This window comes from Parus major, chromosome 10 (assembly GCF_001522545.3).
Source record: "Parus major isolate Abel chromosome 10, Parus_major1.1, whole genome shotgun sequence".
In the NCBI taxonomy this organism is placed as follows: domain Eukaryota; kingdom Metazoa; phylum Chordata; class Aves; order Passeriformes; family Paridae; genus Parus; species Parus major.
In genome coordinates this window covers 19181439-19193252 of record NC_031779.1, presented here as the reverse complement: position 1 = coordinate 19193252, position 11814 = coordinate 19181439, and the positions used below count along the sequence as shown (strand labels likewise).

At 48.2% G+C, this 11814-nt stretch overlaps 1 protein-coding gene across 6 annotated transcripts in view; it reads right to left on the bottom strand.

Moving 5' to 3' along the window:
- Positions 1 to 11550, bottom strand: part of KIF23 (kinesin family member 23) — a 19204-nt gene extending 7654 nt beyond the window's left edge. For 2 of the 6 annotated variants that reach the window (XM_015639369.1, XM_015639372.2), the window contains exons 1-14: positions 11441 to 11550; positions 11042 to 11102; positions 9714 to 9842; positions 8949 to 9054; positions 8081 to 8217; positions 6770 to 6879; positions 5595 to 5765; positions 4617 to 4658; positions 3436 to 3548; positions 3070 to 3191; positions 2595 to 2697; positions 2201 to 2280; positions 1995 to 2114; positions 236 to 395 (exon numbers count right to left, since the gene is read on the bottom strand). In XM_015639369.1, coding sequence (XP_015494855.1) covers positions 236 to 395; positions 1995 to 2114; positions 2201 to 2280; positions 2595 to 2697; positions 3070 to 3191; positions 3436 to 3548; positions 4617 to 4658; positions 5595 to 5765; positions 6770 to 6879; positions 8081 to 8217; positions 8949 to 9054; positions 9714 to 9842; positions 11042 to 11102; positions 11441 to 11451 — 1465 coding nt within the window. In that variant the 5' untranslated portion in view covers positions 11452 to 11550. Of the gene's footprint in view, positions 1 to 235; positions 396 to 1994; positions 2115 to 2200; positions 2281 to 2594; positions 2698 to 3069; positions 3192 to 3435; positions 3549 to 4616; positions 4659 to 5594; positions 5766 to 6769; positions 6880 to 8080; positions 8218 to 8948; positions 9055 to 9713; positions 9843 to 11041; positions 11106 to 11440 lie in introns of all 6 variants that reach the window. The other 4 variants (XM_015639368.3, XM_015639371.3, XM_015639370.3 and 1 more) reach the window with 4 other exon arrangements.
- Between the last annotated feature and the right edge of the window lie 264 nt (positions 11551 to 11814).

Here is an 11814-nt window from a genome sequence, read left to right as displayed (position 1 = left end):
GAACATTCCCAGCTCTCCCTGGATCCTTCCCTTCTCCAGGAGAACATTCCCAGCTCTCCCAGCCCGGCTCCAGAGGGGCTCCCGAGGAGCACAGGATGAGCCCGAGGAGCCCAGGCCAAGCCCGAGGAGCTCCATCCATGCTCAAGGAGCCCAGGCTGAGCCCGATGAGCCCGGGCTGAGTCCAGGCCGAGCTCAAGGATCCCCAGCCATGCCCCATCCATGCCCCAGCCCTCACCTGCCGCCACGGGGCCGCCCCGGAGCTGCAGCTTTCGGGAGAGCTCCTCGCGGAAGGCCTGGTTGCGCAGGCGCCGCCCCGGCGTCAGCCCGCACAGGGGCCGGTCCACGGGCCGGGCCACCTCCACCTCCTGCGTCATCTCGGCAAAGCGCATCACTTGCTGCAAGGCAACGGGGGGTGATGGAACACAGAAACCTCATCAGTGGCTCGGCAAAAGAGTCTGAAAACAGGGAGCCCATAATGGAAACAGAAATGAGAACTGGGTTTGAGACACAGACCCTAAACCAACAGCCCGGGCAGCTGGAGGAGAATCCCTGCTGGTTGAACGATCCCCTTCTGCTGACAGAAGGGAACCCAAAGGTGGAAGCAGCAGGAGGAGAATTTGAAGAGCAGCTTTTAGAGTTTAAAATGGAACAGTGTGATGTGTTGGGGTCAGAGATGCAAGGTATTCACCTTGATCTGTGGTGCCTAACTCTGACACCCAAGAAAACACCCAATTTCATGGAGCACCGTGAAAACAACTCTTAAATAGAAAAACTGAGAGTGGCAGTGTGGAAATTAGAGTTTTCTTAAGTCACTGGGTGAAAAACTTAAAGTTTAAACTAGCTCAGAAAACAAAAGCAAGATGGAGGATTTAAAGCGTTGTCTCTTCTTCTTCTGTAGGATTTTGGGTAATTATGAGTGATTGGATAAAGAAATTCCCAGTGCAGCACACAGGTGTGGGGTCATTGGGACACTAACAAAAACAATTTACTTGGTATTTGTTAATTGGGTAAATGGAAATATAAAAAAAACCTTGAAGAAGTTCTTTATTAGCCATTTTACACCTTTCTGTCTCAGTGCACGTGTAATGCAGATAAAAGAGGAGTAAAGGACCCAGAACAAGAGAAAATCGCTTCTCTCTCATCAGTCTCAGCCCAAGGGGGAAACAGAACCCAGCCACCAGGACAGAAATGCAGCAGTTCCTATAGGCTGTGTGTAAATCCTACAGAACCTGGGTCACTGCTGGTTACTGGGAATTAGAACATTCTAGAAAGGGAGAATGGATTGTAAGGAGAACTTGGCTCTCTTCATTTCTCTTAATTTACTTCCCCTTTCTCTTTCCCCTTAATTACCTTCTGCCCTCATGCTCTCAGCCCCTCTCCCCTCTCTGTCCCTCTTTGGGCACGATTGCGCTGGGGCTGGGAGCACAAAGGGATCTCTTCCACCTCCCACTTAAATAATAAATAACATTATAATGTTATTATAATATTATAATTATATTAGAAATATAATTATAATATATACATTATATTATTATATTGTTATAATGTATATATATTATAGATATGAATATCATTAAATCATAAACTGATTATCCCAAGGGCAGCCTGGCTTGGAGAGGTCTCGCCTGTTTTACTCCTACAAACGGGGAGAAAGTGCCCGGAGCCAGGATGGGAGCAAGGAGGAACGAGGGGGCTGAAATAGCTGCAGGAGCCCCAAAAGCTTGGGCAGGGACAGCTGGAATTCTTGGAGCAAGAGGGATTAAATATTGAAATACGGCTCTGTGGAATTCTCTGAGGGAGGAAAACCTTTCCCACTTTCCAAGCAAGGAGCAGGTCCAATTTGAATAGGAAAGACTTGGAGAGCGGATTTATCCCAAAACGTTGTAATTGAAGCGCTCAAGCGACAATTATAGTTCCTTCTATCTCCTGGAGTGAGAGAATCCAGGGAAAAACAGGAAAAGAAGAGCAGGATGGAACGGGAAAAGGGAACTCACCAGGCTTTCCTCGTAGTCCTCAGCCTTGGGATTCACACACACGATCATCCGGACTTTCCCTTCTCCGTCGAAATAGTTCTTGAAGAGATGAGTCAGTTTGGAATCTCTGTATGGAACCATCTGGAATGAAGGCCAGGGAAAAGCCAGTCAGTTTTCCTTCTCCGGGTGAGGCATTCCAAGGGGGATCAGGGAAGGGCTGAACAAACCTTGTTCGTTCCGTACAATTGGTTCTCCCGCAGAACCTCGATGCACGTCCTCAGCGTCATCAGTGACTGGTTGATATTCCCTAAAAAAGGCAAACACAAGGAAAAAAAAAATTAAAAAAAAATCCACGAGCAGCCCTTGGATCAGATTCCCAAATTCTCCAGGAGAATAAATTGCCTAATTAACGATATTTGTTAATAAGTGCTCTAGTTAGCTGAGGCGGCAGAAGTGCTGCTGCAAACTTGTGCTTTCCAAGGTTTGAGGTCATCAAATCCAAACTGATCCTAACAGAGAGCTCCAGGAATTCCTGGGTTTCTTCCCACGGAGCGAGGATTAGCTGGGGTGTTAATGAGGGGGGTTAATGAGGGGGGGGGTTAATGAGGGGGGTGCTCCTACCTGCCTCCCGCAGCCGGCTCCCCTCGGCTTTGGTCCTGGTGGTTCTCTCACTTCCCGCCAGATCCACCAGGGACAGCTGGCTCAGCGTGATCTGCTCCTTTTCCTGGGATACAGAAGGAATCCTGGATCCCTCCACACCCCTTGGAAAGCCCCATCCCAAAGGCCAATTCCGAAGGAAGTGCTGGATCCGAGCCCAGGGAGCAGCACAGACTTTTTTTGGGAAGTCGGGCAGATCCCTTCTCCCTCGGGATCGAAAGCTGTTGGATCACCCAAATACCCAACATTTTAGATTCCCAGCCAAAGGAAAAGGTGGAAAACCAAAGGAATCTGCAGTTTCGCCCTCCGTTTTAACGCCAAAATTTATGATTATTCCTCAAAATTTATGATTATTCCTCATAATCCTCATAATTTTGCCTCCAAACTTGAGGCAGGAGGCAAATCCCATGAAATTCTCCTGGAATGACCCGGAGCTCACCTGGAGCACGTTGTCCCCGTCCGCATCCAGAGGAGCCTGCGCCAGTTTGATGATGAAGACGGAGTGGGAGCGGCTGGATTCCCGGTTCAGCTGCGTGTTGGCGATGCGCCGCTTCTTCTGCCCTGCTCACACAACCCAAAATTCCCAACATTTGGCAACAACAAAAATTCCCGCTGCTTTCCCGCCATTCCCGCCTCCTCCAGCGCCAGGCCGTGAGGGATTTCACATCATCGGGAATGGGGAGGCCCTAAAGGCCCAGAGAAGCCATGGATGCTCCAGGCCGAGGATCCAGAATTTCCTTGCTGACGGATCATGTTTAAGGTTTGAGGGATGAGGGATCAGAATTCCAAGATTTTTTTTTTTTACCTCTCCAAAAGACTTCGAAAGCTTCCTCCGTGGATTTGACCTCCACTTCGGTGCAGCCCGTCACGTACATGTTGTGGTTCTGGTCTTCCCGGAGGATTTTGGACTGGGGAGGTCTTTGGGATAACGGGAAAGAGGGAAAACAAATAAATTTCATTTATTTATTTATGACAGTGGAGCTCCCTGTGCAGCTTCTGGCCATGCGGGTTTTCTCGGGGGGAAAAAATTTTGGGGGGAAAAGGTCAAAAGTTTGGAGGGAAAATTCAGAATTTGGAGGGGAAATGTCAAAAGGGGGAAAAAAAGGTCAAAATTCAGGGGGAAAAGGTTAAAAATCGTGAGGGGAAAAGGTGAAAAATTCTGAGGGGAAAAGGTGAAAAATCCTGAGGAGAAAAGGTGAAAACTCTGAGGGAAAATGGTCAAAAACTGTGAGGGGAAAAGGTGAAAAATCCTGAGGGGAATAGGTGAAAAATCCTGAGGGGAAAAGGTGAAAAATCCTGAGGGGAAAAGGACAAAAATTCAAGGAGAAAAGGTCAAAATTTCAGAGGAAAAATTCAGAGTTTGGAGAGAAAATATCACAAGGGGGAAAAAAAAGGTCAAAATTCAGGGGGAACAGGTCAAAAATCTGAGGGGAAAAGGTGAAAAATCCTGAGGGGAAAATGTCAAAACTCTGAGGGAAAATGGTCAAAACTTGTGAGGGGAAAAGTTCAAAATTCTGAGGGGAGAATGTCCAAAAATTCAGGGGGAAAAGGTTAAAATTCTGAGGGGAAATTCAGAATTCAGAGGGAAAATGTCACAAGTCTGAGGGGAAGAAGTCAAAATCCTGAGGGGAAAATGTCCAAAAATTCAGAGGGAAAATTGTCAAAATCCTGAGGGGAAAAGATCAAAATCCTGAGGGGAAAAGATCAAAATTCAGAGGGGAAAAGGTCAATTTTCCATATAAAAGCTGGAAGAGGGAGTACAGGACACAGACACACAGGCAGGATTAGTGACACTCCAGCTACTGCTCTAATTAGCAGCTATTTAATTGCAATTAATTGCTTTGGTGGCAGCTATTGCTGTTCTACAAGCACACAGAAGCAAGGAGAGCATCCTAGATTTCCTAGGAAAGCGAGGCAGGGAATTTTCTGCTTCTACTTGAGGGAAAAGAGCGCTGGAATAATGGGAATAAGACATTGGACACATACACAAAGTCTCCATTTCTCACAGGGGTGTTGCAACTGTTCCACCTACCAAAAAAAATGGGGAAAAAAATATTAAATCCTTGATTTCTGCCTCAAGTTTTTGCACACTGCAGCTTCCAGAGGGAGAAATAATCCCGGATTTAAATTCTATTATTTTTTTGGATGGGATTTGGGAATAAGCACCAAACCACTGAATGGTTTAAAAGCAATTCCAGAGATTCAAATCCTTGTGGAATGAGGATCCTGGAGACAGCTCCCAGTTTGCTTTGCCCTCGTTAGTCTTTGTTAATCAACCACTCCTTAATGAACACAGGACTGAGAGGCTCCTTTCATGGAGATGGAATTTCAATCCATGGATTCCAAGAGGAATTTGTAGATTTTTTTCTACTACTTTTCTACATCACAAGTAAAAATATATATTTTTGGAAAAAAAATCCCTAAAAAATGTCCCTAATTCCTGGTTTTGTGGGAATGACTGATATCAAGTGGAGCAATATGGAAACAGGGAGCACCAAATCAGTGTTTTGCACTGTTTCCAGGGGAAAAAAAAAGCTATGGAATGGTTTGTTCCGAGTTGAAACCACCTGTTGGAATAGATTGGGAATTTTAGTGGGATAAAATCGCCTAATTCATTAAATGTTCGCTTATTAATCACCCAGCCTAACGAGGAAGGGAGCACCTTGGCCATCAGCACTGCCATGTTCCCAGCTGGATTTCTTTCCACGTATTTATAACAGCGATTCCCAGGAATTCTGAGCCAGTCTCCCAAAGCTTAGAACCCAAAAAAACCACGGTGTAGATCCTAAAAAAACCTCCCAAGGATGGGAAACACAGCAATTCCCAAACTCACTGGGGTGTGACGGGCTCAGAGCAGGAACGGGACATGGAGACATGGCAGCCATCGCTGGCATCCCCCTCCTCCAGCGCTTTGGCGCCGATTCCCAAGCCCAGGCCGGGCAAATCCCGGAATTCCCGACTCACTTGGGTTTGATGGAGTCGAAGGGAGCCTCCTCCAGCAGGTCGTAGATGTAGTTGTTGTAGATCTCGACGTAGGAGACGAAGACGGCGTAGACGTTGTCCTCGTCCACCTCCTCCGCCCGGCAGCCGTCGTGGGCGTCGATCATGTCAGCAAAGTCAGGATCCAGCTGTTTCCTGTGGGAAACAACGGGATTTACCACGGGATTCCCTGGGATCTGCAGCCTCGGTGGGGAAATCTGTGAATTATTTATTGCTGTTGTTGTTATTAATAAGGCTGAGTGTGGGGTGATATCAGCGTGAAGGTCCCTTGCAAATCCTGAGGGGAAAAGGTAAAAAACTTCTGAGGGGAAAAGGCTGAAAAATCTGAGGGGGAAATGGCCAAAATTTCTGAGGGAAAGGGTCCAAAATTCTAGGGGAAAAGGTCAAAAGTTCTGAGGGAAAAGATTGAAAATTCTGAGGGAGAAAAGGCCAAAATTCTGAGGGGGAAAGGGCCCTAATTTCTGACATAAAAGGTCAAAAATTCTGAGGGGGAAAGGGCCAAAATTTCTGAGGGAAAAAGGTAAAAAATTCTGAGGGAAAAGGCTGAAAAATCTGAGGGGGAAAGGTCCAAAAATTTCTGAGGGAAAAGGTCAAAAATTCTGAGGGAAAAGGTCAAAAGTTCTGAGGCAAAAGGCCGAAAATTCTGAGGGGGAAAAGGTCCAAAATTCTGAGGGGGAAAGGGGCAAAATTTCTGAGGGAAAGTTCAAAAATTCTGAGGGGGAAAAGGCAGAAAATTCTGAGGGGAAAAAGGCTGAAATTCTGAGGAGAAAGAGGCTGAAAATTCTGGGGCAAAAGGTCCAAAATTCTGAGGGGGAAAAGGCCAAAATTTCTGAGGAAAAAGGTTGAAAATTTCTGAGGGAAAAGGCCAAAACTTCTGGGGGGGGGAAAATGTCAAAAATTCTGAGGGAGAAGGCAAAAAATTCAGGAATAAAAGCCACAGAATGGCTTCCTCCAAGCTGAAATCTTCTGTTAGAACAGCAGGAAGAGATCGGGAATTCCAACGGGACACAATTCCCTAATTAATCCAATATTTTCCAATTTTCCCCCCAATTTTTCCTTCATTTCTTGCAGGGAAGAGCCCCAGAGCAGCGCAGTCCCATTCCTAGGGAATAAATTCCAGTTTTCCCGGAGTCACTCACTTCCCAGCCGGAGTTTTTGGGATGGGCAGAGCCTCTCTCCTCTGGCGTTCCAGCAGAGCCTCCACCTCGCTCTGCACATCCACCCCGTTCTTGTCATCCAGCTTGAAAACCTGAGGGAAAAAACAGGAATTTCTGCCAATTCCAACATCCAGGCACCGGACAACAAAGCGTTATTTGATTAATTAATGAGTCTGATTAGGCTGGGATTAATTTATTATTAATTCCACACCCCTTGCTGGCGCTCGATCCAGCAAGGTCTGAGAGAAACCATTTGGAAAATGGTTTAGGATAGCTCCCAAGGATGAGAATTCCAGGATTATTTTGGTGTATTTTTAGGCAGCACAAGTGCACACCTTTGGAAAAAATATCCCTAATTTCACCAGGAGATAATTAGTTTTCGGTTTTGTGGGAATTGCTGATATCAAGTGGAGAAATATGGAAATATGGAGCACCAAACCAGTGTTTTTCAGTGTTTCCAGGGGAAAAATAATCCATGGAATGGCTTCTTCCATGTTGAAATCACCTGGTGGAACAGCAGGAATAGACTGGGAATTCCAGTGGCATACAACTGCCTAATTAATTAGAGATCTGCTTATTAATCACCCATCCTAACGAGGAAGGGAACGCCTTGTCATCGCTACTGAAACTGGAAAACAGCGAAAAAATACTGGAAAATATTGAAAAGTGCTTAAAAAAATACTGAAAAATACAGAAAAAAACCCTGACAAAATCCTGGAAAAATCCTGAAAAATGCAGAAAAAAATACTGAAAAAAAAGTCTGAAAAAATACTGAAAAATACTGTTTAAAAAAAATAATTCAAAAACCCTGAAAAATCCTGAAAAAAATTACTGGAAAATATTGGAAAATCAATCCTGAAAAGAATACTAAGAAAATACTGAAAAAATTTAAAAAAAAGACCTGAAAAAAATCTGAAAAAATAATGAAGAATTCTGAAAAAAATCTGAAAAAATACTGCAAAATACTGGGGGAAAAAAAAACATGAAAAAATACATAAAAATACAGGGAAAAATACATAAAAATACAGAAAAATCATTCTGAAAAAATACAGAAAAAAAATTCTGAAAAAATTCTGAAAAAATTCTGAAAAAATTCCTGCCTGGATTCCTTTCCATGTGTTTTTAACAGATTTTTCCAAGGATGGCCTCGAGGAACAAGCACCAAACCACTCGAGAACCATTCCCAGAAATGGAACGAGGACCCCGGAGCTGGGATTTTTCCTGTTCCGAGCCCTCCGGTGCCGGGTTTGGAGCAGAAATCCATGGATTTGGGGAGGATTGGGAGGCACTCACGAATCTCTTGGCCTGGAAGGGGCCGATGCTGTTGAAGATCATGGCCAGGCAGCGGGGCAGGAGCCCCCCGTCCCCGGGAGATCCCGTCATGGTGTGCGTCTTCCCGCTGCCCGTCACTCCGTAGGTGAACAGGAGACCTGGGAATGCCGGGAAAAGGGAGAAATCGAGGGAATGTTCCAGGCTGGATGGGGCTCAGAGCACCTCGGGATGGTGGGATGGGATGAGATTCCCGTAGGTTTGATGGTTTTGGGTTTTTGTGGTTTTTTTTTTTTTTTTGAGTTCGTTGGGTTTTTTTGGGAGTTGAAAATGGGCTTTGCTAAAAGCCCGGAATTCTGAATTCCCAATTTGCACCTCCCACAAACTGCTGGGAGAAACTGGGAGAAGGGTTTGGATGCATAATCCATGGAATTCCAGGGACACCTCCTGCTAAGGCAGCTTGCTACAACAACGCTTCCATGGCACTGGATCGTCTAATCCCATCCCAGGATTCCAGAAGGTTCCAGGGGTGTTGTGTGAGGAGCTGAGCCACAATTCCAGCCAAACCTTGGGAGCACTGGATTCCCATTCCCACTCAAAGCATCCCAGGGCTGCCATTCCATAAGGAGCTCCCTTGGGAATGGCCTCCTCCCAGCTGACATCTCAGCAGGAACAGTCTGGGAATTCCAGCAGGACACGATTCCCTAATCAATCCATTCTCTGCCAGGTTTTTATCCCGATTTTTCCTTCACACCAAGAGCCCAGATTCCAGAGGAACCTCGGGATGGGGGCAATCCCGGGAATGGGAGTTGTGGGAATGGGAATGGGAGTTGTGGGAATGGGAATGGGAGTTGTGGGAATGGGGAGTTGTGGGAATGGGAATTGCTCTCACCATTCTTTCCACGGATCAAATCCTCCACCAGCGGTTTGGCCACCACGTCAAAGAGCTCCTTCTGCTCCACCAGCGTCCCAAAAACTTCCTTGAAGGAATACTGGGTCTGCCAAGAGAGGGGAAAAAATTCCAGGGAAAAAAATTCCCACATCCAGAGCGATCCCACAGAGAATTCCCAAAAAAGCTGGGATTTCCTTGGAGTTCTGCCCGGAATCCAAGCCAAGGAACATCCACAGTGGGGCTGATTCCTCTTGGGATTTTATTTTGGATCTTGAGATTTTGGTTGGAAATTCCCAGCTGGTTTTATTGTTTTTTAAGGAATTGTTTTAATGGATTTCCAGGGGAATTCCAGTGGCATTCCAGGGAATTCCAAGGGGTCCCAGGGCCATTCCAGGGAATCCCAGGGCTATTCCAGGCCCATTCCAGAGAATTCCAGGCCATTCCAGGGGATCCCAGAGCATGCCAGGGGATCCTAGGGCCATTCCAGTGGATCCCAGGGCCATTCCAGGGAATCCCAGGGCTATTCCAGGCCATTCCAGGGGATCCCGGGCCATTCCAGGGGATCCCAGGGCCATTCCAGGGGATCCCAGGGCCATTCCAGGGGATCCCAGGGCCATTCCAGGGGATCCCAGGGCCATTCCAGGGGATCCCAGGGCTATTCCAGGCCATTCCAGGGGATCCCAGGGCCATTACAGGGAATCCCAGGGCCATTCCAGGCCCATCCCAGGTCCATCCCGGGGAATTCCGGGCGGGAATGGCGCTCACCTCACGGTACTCGCCGTTGCGGCAGACGCGGAAGGCGTCGGGCGGGTGCAGCTGCACCGTGGTGTCGCTGACAACCTCGATGCAGCACTCATGATCCGCACGGCTCAGCGGCCGCACACGGCAGTACACCTGGGGGGAATAACGGGAATAACCACGGGATAAACAACGGGAATAACGGGATAAACAACGGGAATAACCACGGGAATAACCATGGGAATGATGGGATAAATGGCAGTACACCTGGGGGAATAACGGGAATAACCATGGGATAAACAACGGGAATAACGGGATAAACAACGGGAATAACCACGGGAATAACCATGGGAATGATGGGATAAATGGCAGTACACCTGGGGGGAATAACGGGAGTAACCACGGGATAAACAACAGGAATAACGGGATAAACAACGGGAATAACCATGGGAATAACCATGGGAATGATGGGATAAACAGCGGGAATAACCACGGGATAAACAACGGGAATAACGGGATAAACAACGGGAATAACCATGGGAATAACCATGGGAATAACCATAGGATAAACAACGGGAATAACCACGGGAATGATGGGATAAACAGGATAAACAACGGGAATAGCAATGGGAATAACCACGGGAATGATGGGATAAACGGGATAAACAACGGGAATAGCAATGGGAATAACCACGGGAATGATGGGATAAACGGGAGTACACCTGGGGGAAAAAACAACGGGAATAACCACGGGATAATCAATGGGAAAATAACGGGATAAACAATAGGAATAATGGGATAAACAATGGGGAAATAATGGGATAAACAATGGGAGTACACCTGGGGAAATAATGGGAATAATGGGAAAATAATGGGATAAATGGGAAAACAACAGGAGTACACCTGGGGAAAAACATCTGGAATTACGGGAATGATGGGATAAATGGAAAAACAACGAGAATAACGGGATAAATGGGAAAACAATGGGAGTACACCGGGAAAAATGGGAATGGGACAGGGAGTACACCTGGGAAACGGGAATAGGAAAAATGGGAGTACACCTGGGAAAAAACAACGGGAATGAGACAGGCATGTGGGAGCAGGAAAAACATCCGGGAATGGGAGCGGGAATAAGCCCGGAGTACACCTGGGAACGGGAAAAAATCCGGGAATGGAACAGGGAAAAACCGTGAAATGCAACAGGGAATGAGCCCGGGAATACACCTGGGAGGGGGGGAAAACAGGGAATAGGACAGGGAATGAGCCTGGAGCGGGGAAAAACCGGGAATAAGCCCGGCAGTAAAAGCGGGAATGCTGGAGATGGGAATCGGGGGAATTGGGGATGAATTCCTCACCCCCACCGGGTCCCTCAGCGCGGGGTTCGTGCCCTTCCTCGGCCTCCTCGGCGTCCTGGCCCTGCTGAGGGGAGAGAGCCGTGAGGGGACACGGGAAAACTGGGAACGGGGAAAACTGAGAATGGGGACATGGGAAAACTGGGAATCGGGAAACGGGAAAGGTGGGAATGGGGAAACGGGAAAGGTGGGAATGGGGAAACGGGAAAGGTGGGAATGGGGACATGGGAAAGGCCGGGAAGCAGCGGCGAGAAGCGGGAGAGGAGAAGGGGAAAGGGGAAAGAGCCGAGGGGAGAACGGGAGGAGCGGGGTGAGCACGGGGATAGGGAGGATCGGGAAGGGAAGGGGAGGCAGCCCGGGGATCCCCCCCGTGCCGCCCCCGGGGGCTGTGGGGTCACTCACGCCGCCTTCATGTCGCGGGTGCCGCCGGTTCTGTCGCGACAGGGCCCGGGAGGGTCGCGCTCCGGAGCCGGCACCGAGCGGCCGCCGCGCGCCAGCCGCGATTCAAATCCGACCAATCGGAGCGCGCGCCGCCGCCGACGTCATCACGCACAGCGTCGCCGTAGCGACGCGAAGGGGCGCGGCTCGGGGCGAGGGCGCCCCCTGCTGGTGGCGATGCTGCAAGGGGCGGGGCCGCGGGTTCGAATCCCGGCCCCCGCAGATCCCGGTTTTTTTCCAGGGGTTTTTCCCTTTAATCCCAATCTTTCAGGAGAGGAGGTGGAATGCAGAGCGTTGGCAAGCCCAGGGATTCCCCGCGTGCCTGCCGAGAGGTGAAT